The following is a 14575-nucleotide window of genomic DNA, read 5'->3' on the forward strand; positions in this document are numbered from 1 at the left end:
AAAGCATTTTTTTTAACGAATACAGAAAAGTAGTCCCTCCTGGCTGCCGGCAAAGTGTACGGCGGTTGCTATGCAACACACTGTAGCGTCCTTCAGAGAGAAGGCTAGAGACGGTAGCTTGGTTCGCCGGCAATTTAGCAATTTAGAAGGCTAAATTGCCGGCGACCGTGTGCCTATTGCTTTACAGGCTTTTTTTAGGCTTCAGTGAACTATGCTATCGCTTTTATATATAAATAAACAACAGTTCAAGTTAGGCGCGGAGTGATACTGGACTCTGTAAACTGAACGGGCGTCATAGCTGTGTGTATACGCTCAATATACAACGGTTGGGAACCAATCAGATCGCTTGATTTAGGCCCCCTGTTTTATAATATAGTATAATAGTATAACAGTATAGTATAGTATTATAGTATAAGAGTATAGTATGGTATATAATAGTATAACAGTATAGTATAGTATTACAGTATAACAGTATAGTATGGTATATAATAGTATAAGAGTATAGTATGGTATATTATAGTATAATAGTATAACAGTATAGTATAGTATTATAGTATAAGAGTATAGTATGGTATATTATAGTATAATAGTATAACAGTATAGTATAGTATTATAGTATAAGAGTATAGTATGGTATATTATAGTATAATAGTATAACAGTATAGTATAGTATTATAGTATAAGAGTATAGTATGGTATATTATAGTATAATAGTATAACAGTATAGTATAGTATTATAGTATAAGAGTATAGTATGGTATATTATAGTATAATAGTATAACAGTATAGTATAGTATTATAGTATAAGAGTATAGTATGGTATATTATAGTATAATAGTATAACAGTATAGTATAGTATTATAGTATAAGAGTATAGTATGGTATATAATAGTATAACAGTATAGTATAGTATTATAGTATAAGAGTATAGTATGGTATATTATAGTATAATAGTATAACAGTATAGTATAGTATTATAGTATAAGAGTATAGTATGGTATATTATAGTATAATAGTATAACAGTATAGTATAGTATTATAGTATAAGAGTATAGTATGGTATATAATAGTATAATAGTATAACAGTATAGTATAGTATTATAGTATAAGAGTATAGTATGGTATATAATAGTATAACAGTATAGTATAGTATTATAGTATAAGAGTATAGTATGGTATATAATAGTATAACAGTATAGTATAGTATAAGAGTATAGTATGGTATATAATAGTATAATAGTATAACAGTATAGTATAGTATTATAGTATAAGAGTATAGTATGGTATATAATAGTATAACAGTATAGTATAGTATTATAGTATAAGAGTATAGTATGGTATATAATAGTATAACAGTATAGTATAGTATTATAGTATAAGAGTATAGTATGGTATATTATAGTATAATAGTATAACAGTATAGTATAGTATTATAGTATAAGAGTATAGTATGGTATATAATAGTATAATAGTATAACAGTATAGTATAGTATTATAGTATAAGAGTATAGTATGGTATATTATAGTATAATAGTATAACAGTATAGTATAGTATTATAGTATAAGAGTATAGTATGGTATATAATAGTATAACAGTATAGTATAGTATTATAGTATAAGAGTATAGTATGGTATATTATAGTATAATAGTATAACAGTATAGTATAGTATTATAGTATAAGAGTATAGTATGGTATATAATAGTATAACAGTATAGTATAGTATTATAGTATAAGAGTATAGTATGGTATATAATAGTATAACAGTATAGTATAGTATTATAGTATAAGAGTATAGTATGGTATATTATAGTATAATAGTATAACAGTATAGTATAGTATTATAGTATAAGAGTATAGTATGGTATATTATATAGTTATATATATATATATTAATAGTGTAGTGCTCCGTTTCACCCCGGCGCAGTAGTCCCCGCTGATGGTCACTCTCTGGAAGTCTGGGAGGTCCTCCGGGGGCGGGGCCTGGCTGGTGGCCAGGCCGGGGGGGTGGCCGGGGGGGTGAGCGTCCGATTGGATGAACAGAGACTGAGAACGCTTCTTCTTAAAGTTCATCATTCTGGAGGAACATGAGAGCAGAACAATACAAAGTAAGGTCACCATGCTGGTGTGAGGGAGCGTCAGGCGTTACACATCATGGGTGTATCATGAGATGACTGAGAGGTTAGGTTTGGTTCCCCGTGCGGCCGTCCATGAGGAGACGGTACCATACAGCACTGCACTCGTGGCACTGTTTGACGGTTCAGATAAAAGAATCAAACAACAGCGCAGGACACTCAGAGGAAGCAACATAGGATGAGGTTGAATCAGTACATGACCAGGCATGGTGTCCCTGGCCACGCCCACTAAACTAGTCTGGCCACGCCCACTAAACTAGTCTGGCCACGTCCACTAAACTGGTCTGGCCACGCCCACTAAACTGGTCTGGCCACGCCCACTAAACTGGTCTGGCCACGCCCACTAAACTGGTCTGGCCATGTTGTGAGACGAGGCTGTAACCCTGTGTTAGTAAACCTTGGTTTCTTTCACCTCTTTTTATACGTTTTTTTATCATCGTCCCAATTCACGGTGGCAGAATTGCGCCAACTGGCGCCATGTGTCCACAGATACGGTCAGTACATAGGGTCTTATGTCTGTCAGTAGATAAGGTCTTATGTCTGTCAGTAGATAGGGTCTTATGTCTGTCAGTACATAGGGTCTTATGTCTGTCAGTACATAGGGTCTTATGTCTGTCAGTAGATAAGGTCTTATCCCCGGTGTGTCAGTACATAGGGTCTTATCCCCGGTGTGTCAGTACATAGGGTCTTATCCCCGGTGTCAGTACATAGGGTCTTATCCCCAGTGTCAGTACATAGGGTCTTATCCCCGGTGTCAGTACATAGGGTCTTATCCCCAGTGTGTGTCAGTACATAGGGTCTTATCCCCGGTGTGTCAGTACATAGGGTCTTATCCCCGGTGTGTCAGTACATAGGGTCTTATCCCCGGTGTGTCAGTACATAGGGTCTTATCCCCGTGTCAGTACATAGGGTCTTATCCCCGGTGTGTCAGTACATAGGGTCTTATCCCCGGTGTGTCAGTACATAGGGTCTTATCCCCGTGTCAGTACATAGGGTCTTATCCCCGGCGTGTCAGTACATAGGGTCTTATCCCCGGTGTCAGTACATAGGGTCTTATGTCTGTCAGTACATAGGGTCTTATCCCCGGTGTCAGTACATAGGGTCTTATCCCCGGTGTGTCAGTACATAGGGTCTTATCCCCGGTGTGTCAGTACATAGGGTCTTATCCCCGGTGTCAGTACATAGGGTCTTATCCCCGGTGTCAGTACATAGGGTCTTATCCCCGGTGTGTCAGTACATAGGGTCTTATCCCCAGTGTGTGTCAGTACATAGGGTCTTATCCCCGGTGTCAGTACATAGGGTCTTATCCCCGTGTCAGTACATAGGGTCTTATCCCCGGTGTGTCAGTACATAGGGTCTTATCCCCGGTGTCAGTACATAGGGTCTTATCCCCGTGTCAGTACATAGGGTCTTATCCCCGTGTCAGTACATAGGGTCTTATCCCCGTGTCAGTACATAGGGTCTTATCCCCGGTGTGTCAGTACATAGGGTCTTATCCCCGGTGTCAGTACATAGGGTCTTATCCCCGGTGTGTCAGTACATAGGGTCTTATCCCCGGTGTGTCAGTACATAGGGTCTTATCCCCGGTGTCAGTACATAGGGTCTTATCCCCGGTGTCAGTACATAGGGTCTTATCCCCGGTGTGTCAGTACATAGGGTCTTATCCCCGTGTCAGTACATAGGGTCTTATCCCCGGTGTGTCAGTACATAGGGTCTTATCCCCGGTGTCAGTACATAGGGTCTTATCCCCGTGTCAGTACATAGGGTCTTATCCCCGTGTCAGTACATAGGGTCTTATCCCCGGTCCAGACCTCCTGGCCGACTCCTCGGACCGCTGCTCCTTCAGGCCCTTCTGCAGCTCCCTCTCGCGCTCCTCCAGCAGGCCGATGGGGCAGTCCTCGGGGACGGTGAACAGGGCCAGGGCGTCCCGGTTGTTCTCCTCCTTCAGGGCGCAGGCGTACACCCTCTCGGCCAGCTGCCGCAGGCCCTCGTCCATCTCGCTCTTTGGGAATAGCTTCAGCATCTCTGACACACACACACACACACACACACACACACACACACACACACACACACACACACACACACACACACACACACACACACACACACACACACACACACACACACACGGTCTGTAACATTGGTTCAATGAAGATAAGATAAGATATCTGTGTCAATGTTCCTCAAACTTCTCTAAACAAGCCAGGCCCTCAGAGGATGACTTTGTTAAATACATAGCAGCTTATTTACATATCTTTGCATCTCTGGTTCAATGAGGACATGCCAGTGTTTATTCAACAAAACCTAGTTTGAATATACTGTTTCATTCCCATTAAATGATCTGAGTATTGGTTAAGGAGTGTGTTCCTTTTTGGAGTTCATCTGCCTTGAACACCTGAAGGAGTGAGAATCCATAACGGCTCTTTTGTTGCTAATACCATTAGCATGGCGGTGACGGTGAGTCATGTTCACTCCCTGCGCTAGGTAGCCTAGCCTCATCTGAAGACTGAGACAGGAATCAACAAGCTGCATATCCAGCATACTTGGTGTCAAGTGGCACATATTCCCAGCCACGTGAGACGCCACAACAACAATACTGCCCCACAGACGAGTGCTACATGTGTACATGTGCTACATGTGTACATGTGTACATGTGCTACATGTGTACATGTGTACATGTGCTACATGTGTTACATGTGCTACATGTGTACATGTGTACATGTGTACATGTGTACATGTGCTACATGTGTACATGTGCTACATGTGTTACATGTGCTACATGTGTACATGTGCTACATGTGTACATGTGCTACATGTGTACATGTGCTACATGTGTATATGTGCTACCTCCCAGACACTTGTTCTATGCTCCATGTTCTGCGTTCCTAACAGGCCTGTACGGTACAGTATGCTCAGCTCACCGACCCACTATGCAATCTAACCAAATAACCACACACACACACACACACACACACACACACACACACACACACACACACACACACACACACACACACACACACACACACACACACACACACACACACACACACACACACACACATTATTTCTCTGACATTGGAGTCTGAAAGTTTCGGACTACTCCACTGACCACTCACACTCATTTACAGACCTCTAAACCCAGCCTTCTAGCGCCACCAACGGGTCAAAATTTGGTCGAAATTTGGTCGAAAATGTAACCACTTGGCTGACAGATCTGAAATTCGACACACTAGCGCCACCAATGGGTCGAAACTGGGCTTGCGTTACTCTCCCAAGCGTTCCCCGTGCTTCAAATTTACACAAATGAGGTACCGTTGGAATCCCTCAGCAGTTCAATGACCCCTACTACGTAACTTTGCGCCATATTGAACCTCCGCCATATTGGATTTAATCCAAACTCTAGGAATAGTTTCAGCTATCACAAATTTCATCCGCTTTTCATGGAACTTGGCGGAGATGATCTTCAGACCGAGCCGCACAAACTATACTTTTTCATTTTTTCAATTTTTCAATTTCAAGTTTATTTGCCTGTGAGAGCCAATCAAATATGGCAGGGAAGCCGCAAAACAGGAAGAGGACTAACATCTCGGCGATGCTTTGAGTTAATGTAACCAAACTCGATACCAATAGTCAGGACACTGTCCCAATCACTCACAGCAATTTGTTTGCATAGGCACTAAACTCTCTAGCGCCACCACCAGTTCAAACAGGAAGTTAATCCATATCTCAGCAACGCTTTCACACATGGAAACCAAACTGGGTCCACGGATTGAGACCCCATCCTGAGGACACCCCATAACTTAAAGACCGGGTAAACCAAGAATAATTATGGGTTTTGAGTTTATAATACCACAGGAAAATATATTATTAACCACCCTGCCAAATTTGAAGGACTAAAAAAATCGCGAAGTATATAAAATTATGCTTCAAAGTTGATGAAAAATGAGCAGTAATCCCTGGCTCAGGACGGTGGGGGCGTGTGCGCTGCAGGCCAGGAAACCACGCCCATCACCGGAGAGCCAACTGCAAACTGACAATTCAAACCAGACTCGTGAGCGGTAAAACCATAGACGGGTGAAACCACAGAATGCTAGTGCGCGGTTAATGTATTTATACCTAGAGGGCAGCAGGGGGCGGGTTTATGTGAGTATGACCGCTTTACGTAAAGCGGTCATTTATGTAGACCCGCCCATTTTAAACCTGCACACAGAACATTCTCTGAGGCCTAGCTCCTCAAGGAAATGATGAATGGGAAAAATATTTATTACATGTTTTGAGGGACACATTTAAGGCCTAATTAATATGATAAGAAGAAAAATACTGAATTTGGTTTACCCGGTCTTTAAGTGACCTCTGACCGCTAGGGGGCGCTATAATGGGGGAACTATAATTACTAACACTTTCACGTATCGACACCAAACTTGGTACGTGGACTCATGACATCATCCTGAATGCACATAGAACATTTGTTAATCCTTCACCACAAGGGAAGCTATAATTAGCCTAACTTTTCTGTATCAACACCAAACTTACAACTTACATGGAGTCAGGACAGACAGAAGTTGCAGCCGAGCAGCCAAGCAGCCATGCTTGACCCCCCATTGCTGCTTTGCAGCTATATTTTAAAATTATGTTATTATAATAGCATATTTGCAGTTTCCTCTCCATCCCTAACATAACATCGTCTGGGACCAGAGTTTTCCCTGCATCATTTTCCTTGAATGAACATGATGCCTGAAGCAATGCAAAAACATTAGCAGACCACAAAGAACATATCACTTGAAGCCATGAAAATGTAAATACAAAGGTAGTAACAACCTGGCTGTGTTATCAGCCTGGTTGTGACATCATTACACAACTGGTTGAGTAACAAACAGGAAGTGATGGTGTCTAGTCTCTTACCTTTCACAGTAACCAGAGATCTTCAGATCTCCCCCAGTACCAGGTGAACCACAGACTGTGTGGACTAACGCAGAGTCTTCCTCCGTCTCTCACTGTTTTTTAGCTTTCTTATTGCTAGACCTCAAGGTGTGCGCGGTCAGAGTAAGTGTGCACTGTGCAGGCGCTCTGCACTAACCCGCTCTGAGAGCAGACAGCTGGGAAGGAACCCGTCTGGCTGCTTTGTGGGGAGGTGCCCGGGGGGAGTGGGTTGTGAGAGCAGAACAATACAAAGCAAGGTTACCATGCTGGTGTGACGGAGCTGAATCATCAGGCGTTACACATCATGGGTGTATCATGAGATGACTGAGAGGTTAGGTTTGGTTCCCCGTGCGGCCGTCCATGAGGAGACGGTACCATACAGCACTGCACTCGTGGCACTGTTTGACGGCTCAGATAAAAGAATCAAACAACAGCGCAGGATACTCAGAGGAAGCAACATAGGATGAGGTTGAATCAGTACATGAGGTTCCCTGCCTACTGAGAAGCATTCCACTGGCACTCGCACACACACACACACACACACACACACAGCGTTCCTAACAGGCCTGTACGGTACAGTATGCTCAGCTCACCGACCCACTATGCAATCTAACACACACACACACACACACACACACACACACACACACACACACACACACACACACACACACACACACACACACACACACACACACACACACACACACACACACACACACACACACACACACACACACCACCCGTTTAATAAACTGTTTAATTCTCATTCCTTTTTGGAGTTAAGGAGTGAAGGAACAATCCATAACGGTTCTACATTGGTGAACTTTTGTTGCTAATACCATTAGCATGGCGGTGATGGTGAGTCATGTTCACTCCCTGCGCTAGGTAGCCTAGCCTCATCTGAAGACTGAGACAGGAATCAACAAGCTGCATATCCAGCATACTTGGTGTCAAGTGGCACATATTCCCAGCCACGTGAGACGCCACAACAACAATACTGCCCCACAGACGAGGCCGTCAACACATGTTCTATGGTCAGCTCACTGACACACACACACACACACACACACACACACACACACACACACACACACACACACACACACACACACACACACACACACACACACACACACACGCTACATGTTTTCACTGCATCTTTCAGTTTTGTTCAGATTTACTTGATTAGTTATAATAATAAACATATTGAACAAATGTGATGGCTGAACGTGAATGAACATGATGGCTGCAAAAGTATGTATTCAAATACATTTGGTAGCGGACCACAAGGAAATACATAACTTAAGCCATGAACAAGTATATATGGTACAGCCTGGCTGTGGCATCAGCCTGGTTGTGACATCATTATACAACTGGTTGAGGTACAGGAAGAGGAAGTGATGGTGTCTAGTCTCTTACCTTCCACAGTAACCAGGGTGAAGTACCAGGTGAACCACAGACCCTGTGTGGAGTAACGCTGAGGCGTCCTCCGTCTCTCTCTGTTCTGTCTGCACTAAACGCTCGGTCCTCTGGAACCTCTAGACTAGACTGGAGCCTCTTCACAGCTGTGACTCTGGTGTCCTCTGCCCTGTGTTTATCTACTGTGTGTGTGTGTGTGTGTGTGTGTGTGTGTGTGTGTGTGTGTGTGTGTGTGTGTGTGTGTGTGTGTCATGCAGTTGTTGTTGTCATGAAGGCCCCCCTTCCCTTCTTATTCCCTGCTCTATTTTAGGGGTGTTGAGATCGCCATTGCAATCTAGATAAATCGATCAAAGATATATAATAAATAATAATAATATATTTATTTACCATTATATATCATTAATATATTCATCAACAAACTGTTGTGATCTAACCGCAGTGAATGTGCTGCCTGACTTCCCAAGGCCTTTGTGAAGCAGGACTGTTAACTAACTAACTAACTACTAACTAACTACTAACTATGTCTGCTGCTCTGTATGAGTGGCTTGATTCTGAAACAAAAATGTAACTCAAATTCTCTTGAATCATTGGGATTGTTTTAATGAATTCTTCAGGGCGGTGAACAGCAGCTGGTAACAGCTCTTCTATTAATATCTGTAATGTAAACAGGTGAGAGTCTGTCCACGGAAAACATATCTAGGGTATGATGCTTGTTGCTATTTCAAAAACCAGAATCTAAGTTCCCCTGACTGTAACCATTCGCCAATTACCAAAGACATTAAGACATTACTATTTGTGCAGCTATTTATCACAAGTTCAATCCTGCAGGATTCAGCAGGCCTTTTACACACCCCACTGAGCACTAACGCGCAGTGAAGCAATCCCAAACGTCAAGTTTGTTGAGAAAGAAAAACCTTCTAGAAAGGTTCAGAAGAACGGTCATGAACCTGTTGAGGTGTTCTATGCTGAGAAGTAGAATGAAGTCAAGTCCGACTGGTAAAGTCTTCCTTGTACTGACCGTGTGTGGCGTTGCTGGCCATGACAGCAGTCCAGTGTGAGGAGGTAAGGCTCTCACTATAGCGCACCGGTCCTCAGCAGTCCAGGGTGAGGAGAACCTTACACAGCTGCCAACTTCTGCTTCCTTCTGCACCACAGCCGCTGGTTAACTCGTCTGCTGGATGAGGCCCATGAGATATCACTAGAGATAGGTAATGAACGACTGACTGAATGGAGCCAGACACTTGTTCTTGTCAAACAGCCAGCCAGCCAGTAGAAGGAGGGTATCAGGAAGTGCGTTTATTTCCTCTTACTTCTGGGACCCGGAGGAACAGAGGGGCAGTCGCACAGCACAACTAATTATAAACAAACCACATTCCACCAGTGACATTCTCAGTGTTTCTCACGATCCCTCGTCTTGTGGGGCGTGGGAACTGAAGAATTACCAGTCAGAAGAGCCACCTGGGCCCGGTGAAGTCTGCACATCAGATAAGCACTTGACCAGCCCAACGGTGATTGATTTGCGTTACCGTGTGGAGATGCAGGGCAGCAGAGGAGTAGAGTAGAGGTTATGTTTATGAGGAACCACTCTGCCACCTGCTGGGCAGTCTAAGAAACTTCCACTCAGAAATGAAGGTAGGAAAAAAGAATATATTAAATATAACAATATCTTATAAACCTTTTAACAACCAAAGCCAACGAGGAGTCCTCCTAATGTAGGCCTAAAATTAGTTATATATTTATATGTTTAATGTTTCTGCTTAATTAATCCGTAATCTGATTGAATCTAGATCACATTTTAAAACGGAATCACCAAATCACATTTCCCTGAGGTTCATAACTACACACAAAGCACCTGTTGATAACAACATGACAACACAACACATCACCTGTTGATAACAACATGACAACACAACACATCACCTGTTGATAACAACATGACAACAGAACTCAACCCCCTATTTAAATAACATGCGAGGGAATTCACATTATTCACAAAGGACTATATGTTGTAAGGCAATACAATAAATGTATGCTAAATATTACTACACATTATGACGACTCCTGTGAGAGCTACGACCACTCGACTAAACCCAGTATCTCATTCTCAATCACCTCCTGGTGTGAGTGTCACCTGGAGCCTCACACTGTCAGCTTAGTGTACTGATTATTATTTGTGTAAAATGCATTACATATTACAATGTACTATTACGCCTGCAGGTGTACATATTACATTGAATACATTGAACATACAACGTGTAATAGGGTCCGTTGAGAAGATAGGGGGCGGCAGAGCAGTTTCACCAACTCACCGCGAGATGACTGCGTCGTATTTTAGGCCACCGACACTAGACATCGGATGGTCTCCAATGGTATCACCACCACTCTAATTATTTAATACCATCGAATGATGATACGGTCCATATCACATTCCGAAAAAAGGCCATTACGCATCAGGATGACAGTAGGCTAATCCTGATTACTGAACAGCATAAATAGTTACAATGTGTTAATAAATGACACAAGGTTCATATATTTGAAAATAGAGATTTTAATTACAGCAGTCATATATAGGCTACTTAAAAATGGTTACATGTCAGTGAAACAATTACACAATACTAATGTTTTTAAATACTTTGTTAACATTCAAATGTATATGTACTTCATCTGAATGTAAGATTGTATAAAAATATAAGTCTATAGCCTGTTTTTAACTTCATACATTTCAATATATACAAATGTGAAGCCTTTATAGCGGAACACATTCATAAGTCATTTAAAAACGCCTCAAATGAACACCTATTCTCTCATCTCTCATCACATCAGTTTATAAGAGTATTACTGTGTGCACTATCTTTTTGGAAGATAAGAATGAAAGAATCCAAAGTTGATTTTTGTCCCCCGCGGCCCCTGGAGGCCTGTCTCCACTCCGGTGACCTGAGAGAAACCATCTCCCTGGGCAGATGAAGATCTGCGTTGGCAGCTGAAGCATAGACAAGTTACTCTTATGAAGTCCAATAATTCATCCATAAGGCGTTTAAATGTAAAAGCTGCTCTCCCGCTACAGAGCTCCGGTGGGACGCGTTACTGTGGTGGTGCAAAAGATCGCCTTCCAGTGCGGAAAAAGGTTCATCGATGTGATCCCAAGTTCTTCTGATTGGTTTCACATCGGCTGATTTATTTCGGACACGAACCGCTGTGTGAAGCTGCCTTCATCAGCCGCCAGTCTGTGAGTACCCGACGGAAGTCTTCCTTATGACGACGAACGGACAACCGTGCGTCCCGGAGCTCCACGCCGGGCTGCGTCCTTTAGGGACCGCCGGCGACGTCCGAAGCCATGGGACCCCATCTTTTCCACGGGGGCAGTGGGGTCGATCGTCTTGTCGTTGATCTGGTGGACCCGGAAAATGATGTCGTGCACCAGGCACGTTATCAGATAACATCCAGAGTTTTTGTTCGCTGATGACCTTGAAGATCTGTCGGTCAAAAGAGGGAATGACATTAAAAATAATAATTCTGACCAATTTACCAAGTTGGGAAAATCATTTTAAAAAAAGCCGTCCGTTTCTCCTCTCGCCTCGTCTGCTGAAGCGCCAGGGCCTCAGGGCCCTCCTCGTGTCTGGCCTCTGCAGGAGGCGGGGGCCCGGCCTCGCTGGCTCTCGCACAGCTGTGGCACAGCTCCCTCTTCACGCGGCCCTGCAGCCATACTGCCAACCTGCCAGAGGGGGCGCACCTTCAACACCCATCAACACTGTCTTCTGTTATATCAGCGGAGAGGACATCAGAAATCCCTCTATTCCCTTCTTCCGTCTCTCTAGGAAACGTTCCCCTGGTGCTCTCAAACACAAACCCTACCTCAGATACACACACTCTCACTCTATCTTTCTCTCACTTACACACCTACACAACAGAACCACTTACCCCCCCCCCCACACACACAAACACAAGCTAAAGAAAATATACCCTGAGGACTACAGGAGGACAAAACTTTCATTCATGATTCCCTAATCCGGACTCACCCCCGTTTGAGCGTGGCGTCGGCGGCTGTGTCCGTGTTCCTCTCCAGAGCGAGGAAGGAGGAGAGGACGCAGCAGCAGATGAGCGTGTGCAGGGCGGACCGCATCCTGGCTGGCAGCGCGGAGCAGGAGGACAGAACCAAGGTGAGCTCTGAGCTGCCTGCAGAGCCACAAGGTGAGAGAGTGAAGCAGGAGTCTGGAGAGAGCATCTCCAGCTCAGCGGAGGTGAACCGGGGTCCAGAGAGGATCAACTCTATGAACGACCCATAAGTGTAATCCATTACTTATTATGTCTGGACCATCTGCCCCCATTAAAACAATGACATTAAGGCAAACAAATCAACTCAAATTGAATTATAAAATACAATGATTAGAATACAACTATTAATGTTCATTCAGTTTCACATTTTTAATGATTTATACCGTAACAAAAAATGTTGTTTGATAACTGAGAACTGTAAACGTAGGGCGACTGTGAACAAGGAGAACATGAGATGAGTCTCACCTGTGAAGAAGTCGGTCCAGAGATGTCCCTGCAGAGTGGCTCGGCCAGGAGAGGAGATGAGGAGGGGAGATGAGGAGAGGAGACGAGGAGAGGGGATAAGGAGAGGAGATGGAGCGTCTCTGAAGCCCCTGCTGCGGTGAGAGACTTTATAGACGGAGGGCGGGACCAGTACCTGGATGCCACGCCCACTGGGAGGCCCTCCAGTCTCCACTGGCCCATCTCCATGTTCTCATCTCTTTTAAATCACACTTTTACACTTAATTACACTATTCTCAAATGCAAATGTTCATGGTATTAATTATTCAACAGTGATTGCCAATGATTTGAACTCTTGGGGTTGATTTTACCTCTGATCTGACTGTGACCTCATGAGTCAAACCATCCCATAACAAACTGTCTGATTCTAGGGAAATACAGATGACCAATTGCTGTCATAAGACAGCAATTGGTCATCTGTAAAACCACATGAAAACCCCCTTCCTGCTGTCTTCATGGCCAGGGGGCTGTTGAAAGGTTGTCTGCAGAATACTGTGTAGACATGTTTGTGAATTACTTTAATACTGGAGGACGATTAAGAGCCAAGCTCACTTAGTCCCCTGTAACTGTGTAGAAGTGCCCCGAAAAGGACCAAATGTATTTCAATCAGCTTTTAGATAGGCACCGTTGTTATGGCAACTGCACGAAATCCCGATGCAATGACAAGCATGGCATACTTTAGTGCCTTTCATCCACACTGTACGTGTTCAATTACCCTGAATGCTACTTTATAGAAGGAAGTAGAGCAGATAACCCCTCACAACGAGGTCTACCAAGTCTACCTAGAACCAGGTAAATGCAGTGCAGCATGCACAACGTGCTCTTTAAGCATGATTAGCTAATGGATGCTAATATGGTGAACCTTACCTTTATTACGAACGGCCCTAACACGACCACAAGCAGCTTGTGGATGTAGAAACCAATGACTCGAGAAGCTGTGAGTCAGTCAGTATCAATTCAGGGATTTTAGAGACATTTCCCTCCAATGGGACGTGGGCCGTTTTATGAAGCTGTCGTTGAGTTGCAGGCGGGTGGTGGGCTGCGCCACAGGTCAGGCTGCAGACGGCCTGGGAGTCACACATGTTACCAGACCAGTAGTGCTCTATGTGGACCACTGGTGATACGGGAGGTTATTGTACGTGCTATGTGGAATTGTATTCTTGAAATACACAGTTGTACAATAATAGAAAAAGTAATATAGATAATTGAAAATAAACATATTTTAGATATTGTTCAGTAAATATATTATGGCTTGTTATTATCTCAAAAGTAGTGTGGCTTTTTGCATTCCAACATATGTTTTCCGTTGTGTTGTTTTTGTTGATATTTTGTGTGTTTGCTAAATAAACACTCTGGTTCCACTGATTCTCACTGGCCGTGAGCCTCAATGTTTTGGTGAAACCATAAATCTAGTGTGTTTGGGCCGAAAATGCACTTTTCTGAAACCAGGTCCCAGGGTGGATTCAGACAAAAACTGACCTATGCGGTTTTGTGTTCGGATTCATGTGGACGCCTGAAACGCAAACGATGACGTCATCG

General features: G+C 43.4%; 2 protein-coding genes across 4 annotated transcripts in view; both read right to left on the bottom strand.

The window, feature by feature from the left end:
• Positions 1 to 9747, bottom strand: part of ampd3b (adenosine monophosphate deaminase 3b) — a 28961-nt gene extending 19214 nt beyond the window's left edge. Inside the window, exons 1-3 of one of the 3 annotated variants that reach the window (XM_084476712.1) lie at positions 9501 to 9747; positions 3946 to 4159; positions 1917 to 2076 (exon numbers count right to left, since the gene is read on the bottom strand). In XM_084476712.1, coding sequence (XP_084332838.1) covers positions 1917 to 2076; positions 3946 to 4159; positions 9501 to 9522 — 396 coding nt within the window. In that variant the 5' untranslated portion in view covers positions 9523 to 9747. Of the gene's footprint in view, positions 1 to 1916; positions 2077 to 3945; positions 4160 to 4984; positions 5040 to 8482; positions 8591 to 9500 lie in introns of those variants that run through there. The other 2 variants (XM_084476713.1, XM_084476714.1) reach the window with 2 other exon arrangements.
• A 1345-nt stretch (positions 9748 to 11092) lies between these two features.
• On the bottom strand, positions 11093 to 13106 carry LOC311357087 (uncharacterized protein). The gene is made up of 4 exons (XM_084476968.1): positions 13001 to 13106; positions 12499 to 12655; positions 12057 to 12194; positions 11093 to 11955 (listed from the first exon to the last, which is right to left on the bottom strand). Exons 2-4 carry the CDS (start codon positions 12600 to 12602, stop codon positions 11733 to 11735), a joined length of 465 nt encoding a protein of 154 aa, XP_084333094.1. The 5' UTR covers positions 12603 to 12655; positions 13001 to 13106; the 3' UTR covers positions 11093 to 11732.
• Between the last annotated feature and the right edge of the window lie 1469 nt (positions 13107 to 14575).

Source organism: Micromesistius poutassou (genome assembly GCF_964030765.1).
Source record: "Micromesistius poutassou genome assembly, chromosome: 13".
Classification (NCBI taxonomy): Eukaryota; Metazoa; Chordata; class Actinopteri; order Gadiformes; family Gadidae; genus Micromesistius; species Micromesistius poutassou.

What these genes read in the sequence shown, in the direction of transcription:
- LOC311357087 (XM_084476968.1), bottom strand. Translation starts at nt 12,602, where the DNA reads ATGCGGTCCGCCCTGCACACGCTCATCTGCTGCTGCGTCCTCTCCTCC. An exon ending in GACGCCACGCTCAAACGGGG is followed by an intron (nt 12,195 to 12,498) that starts GTGAGTCCGGAT and finishes CCCCTCTGGCAG; the next exon opens with GTTGGCAGTATGGCTGCAGG. An exon ending in CTGGCGCTTCAGCAGACGAG is followed by an intron (nt 11,956 to 12,056) that starts GCGAGAGGAGAA and finishes TTTGACCGACAG; the next exon opens with ATCTTCAAGGTCATCAGCGA.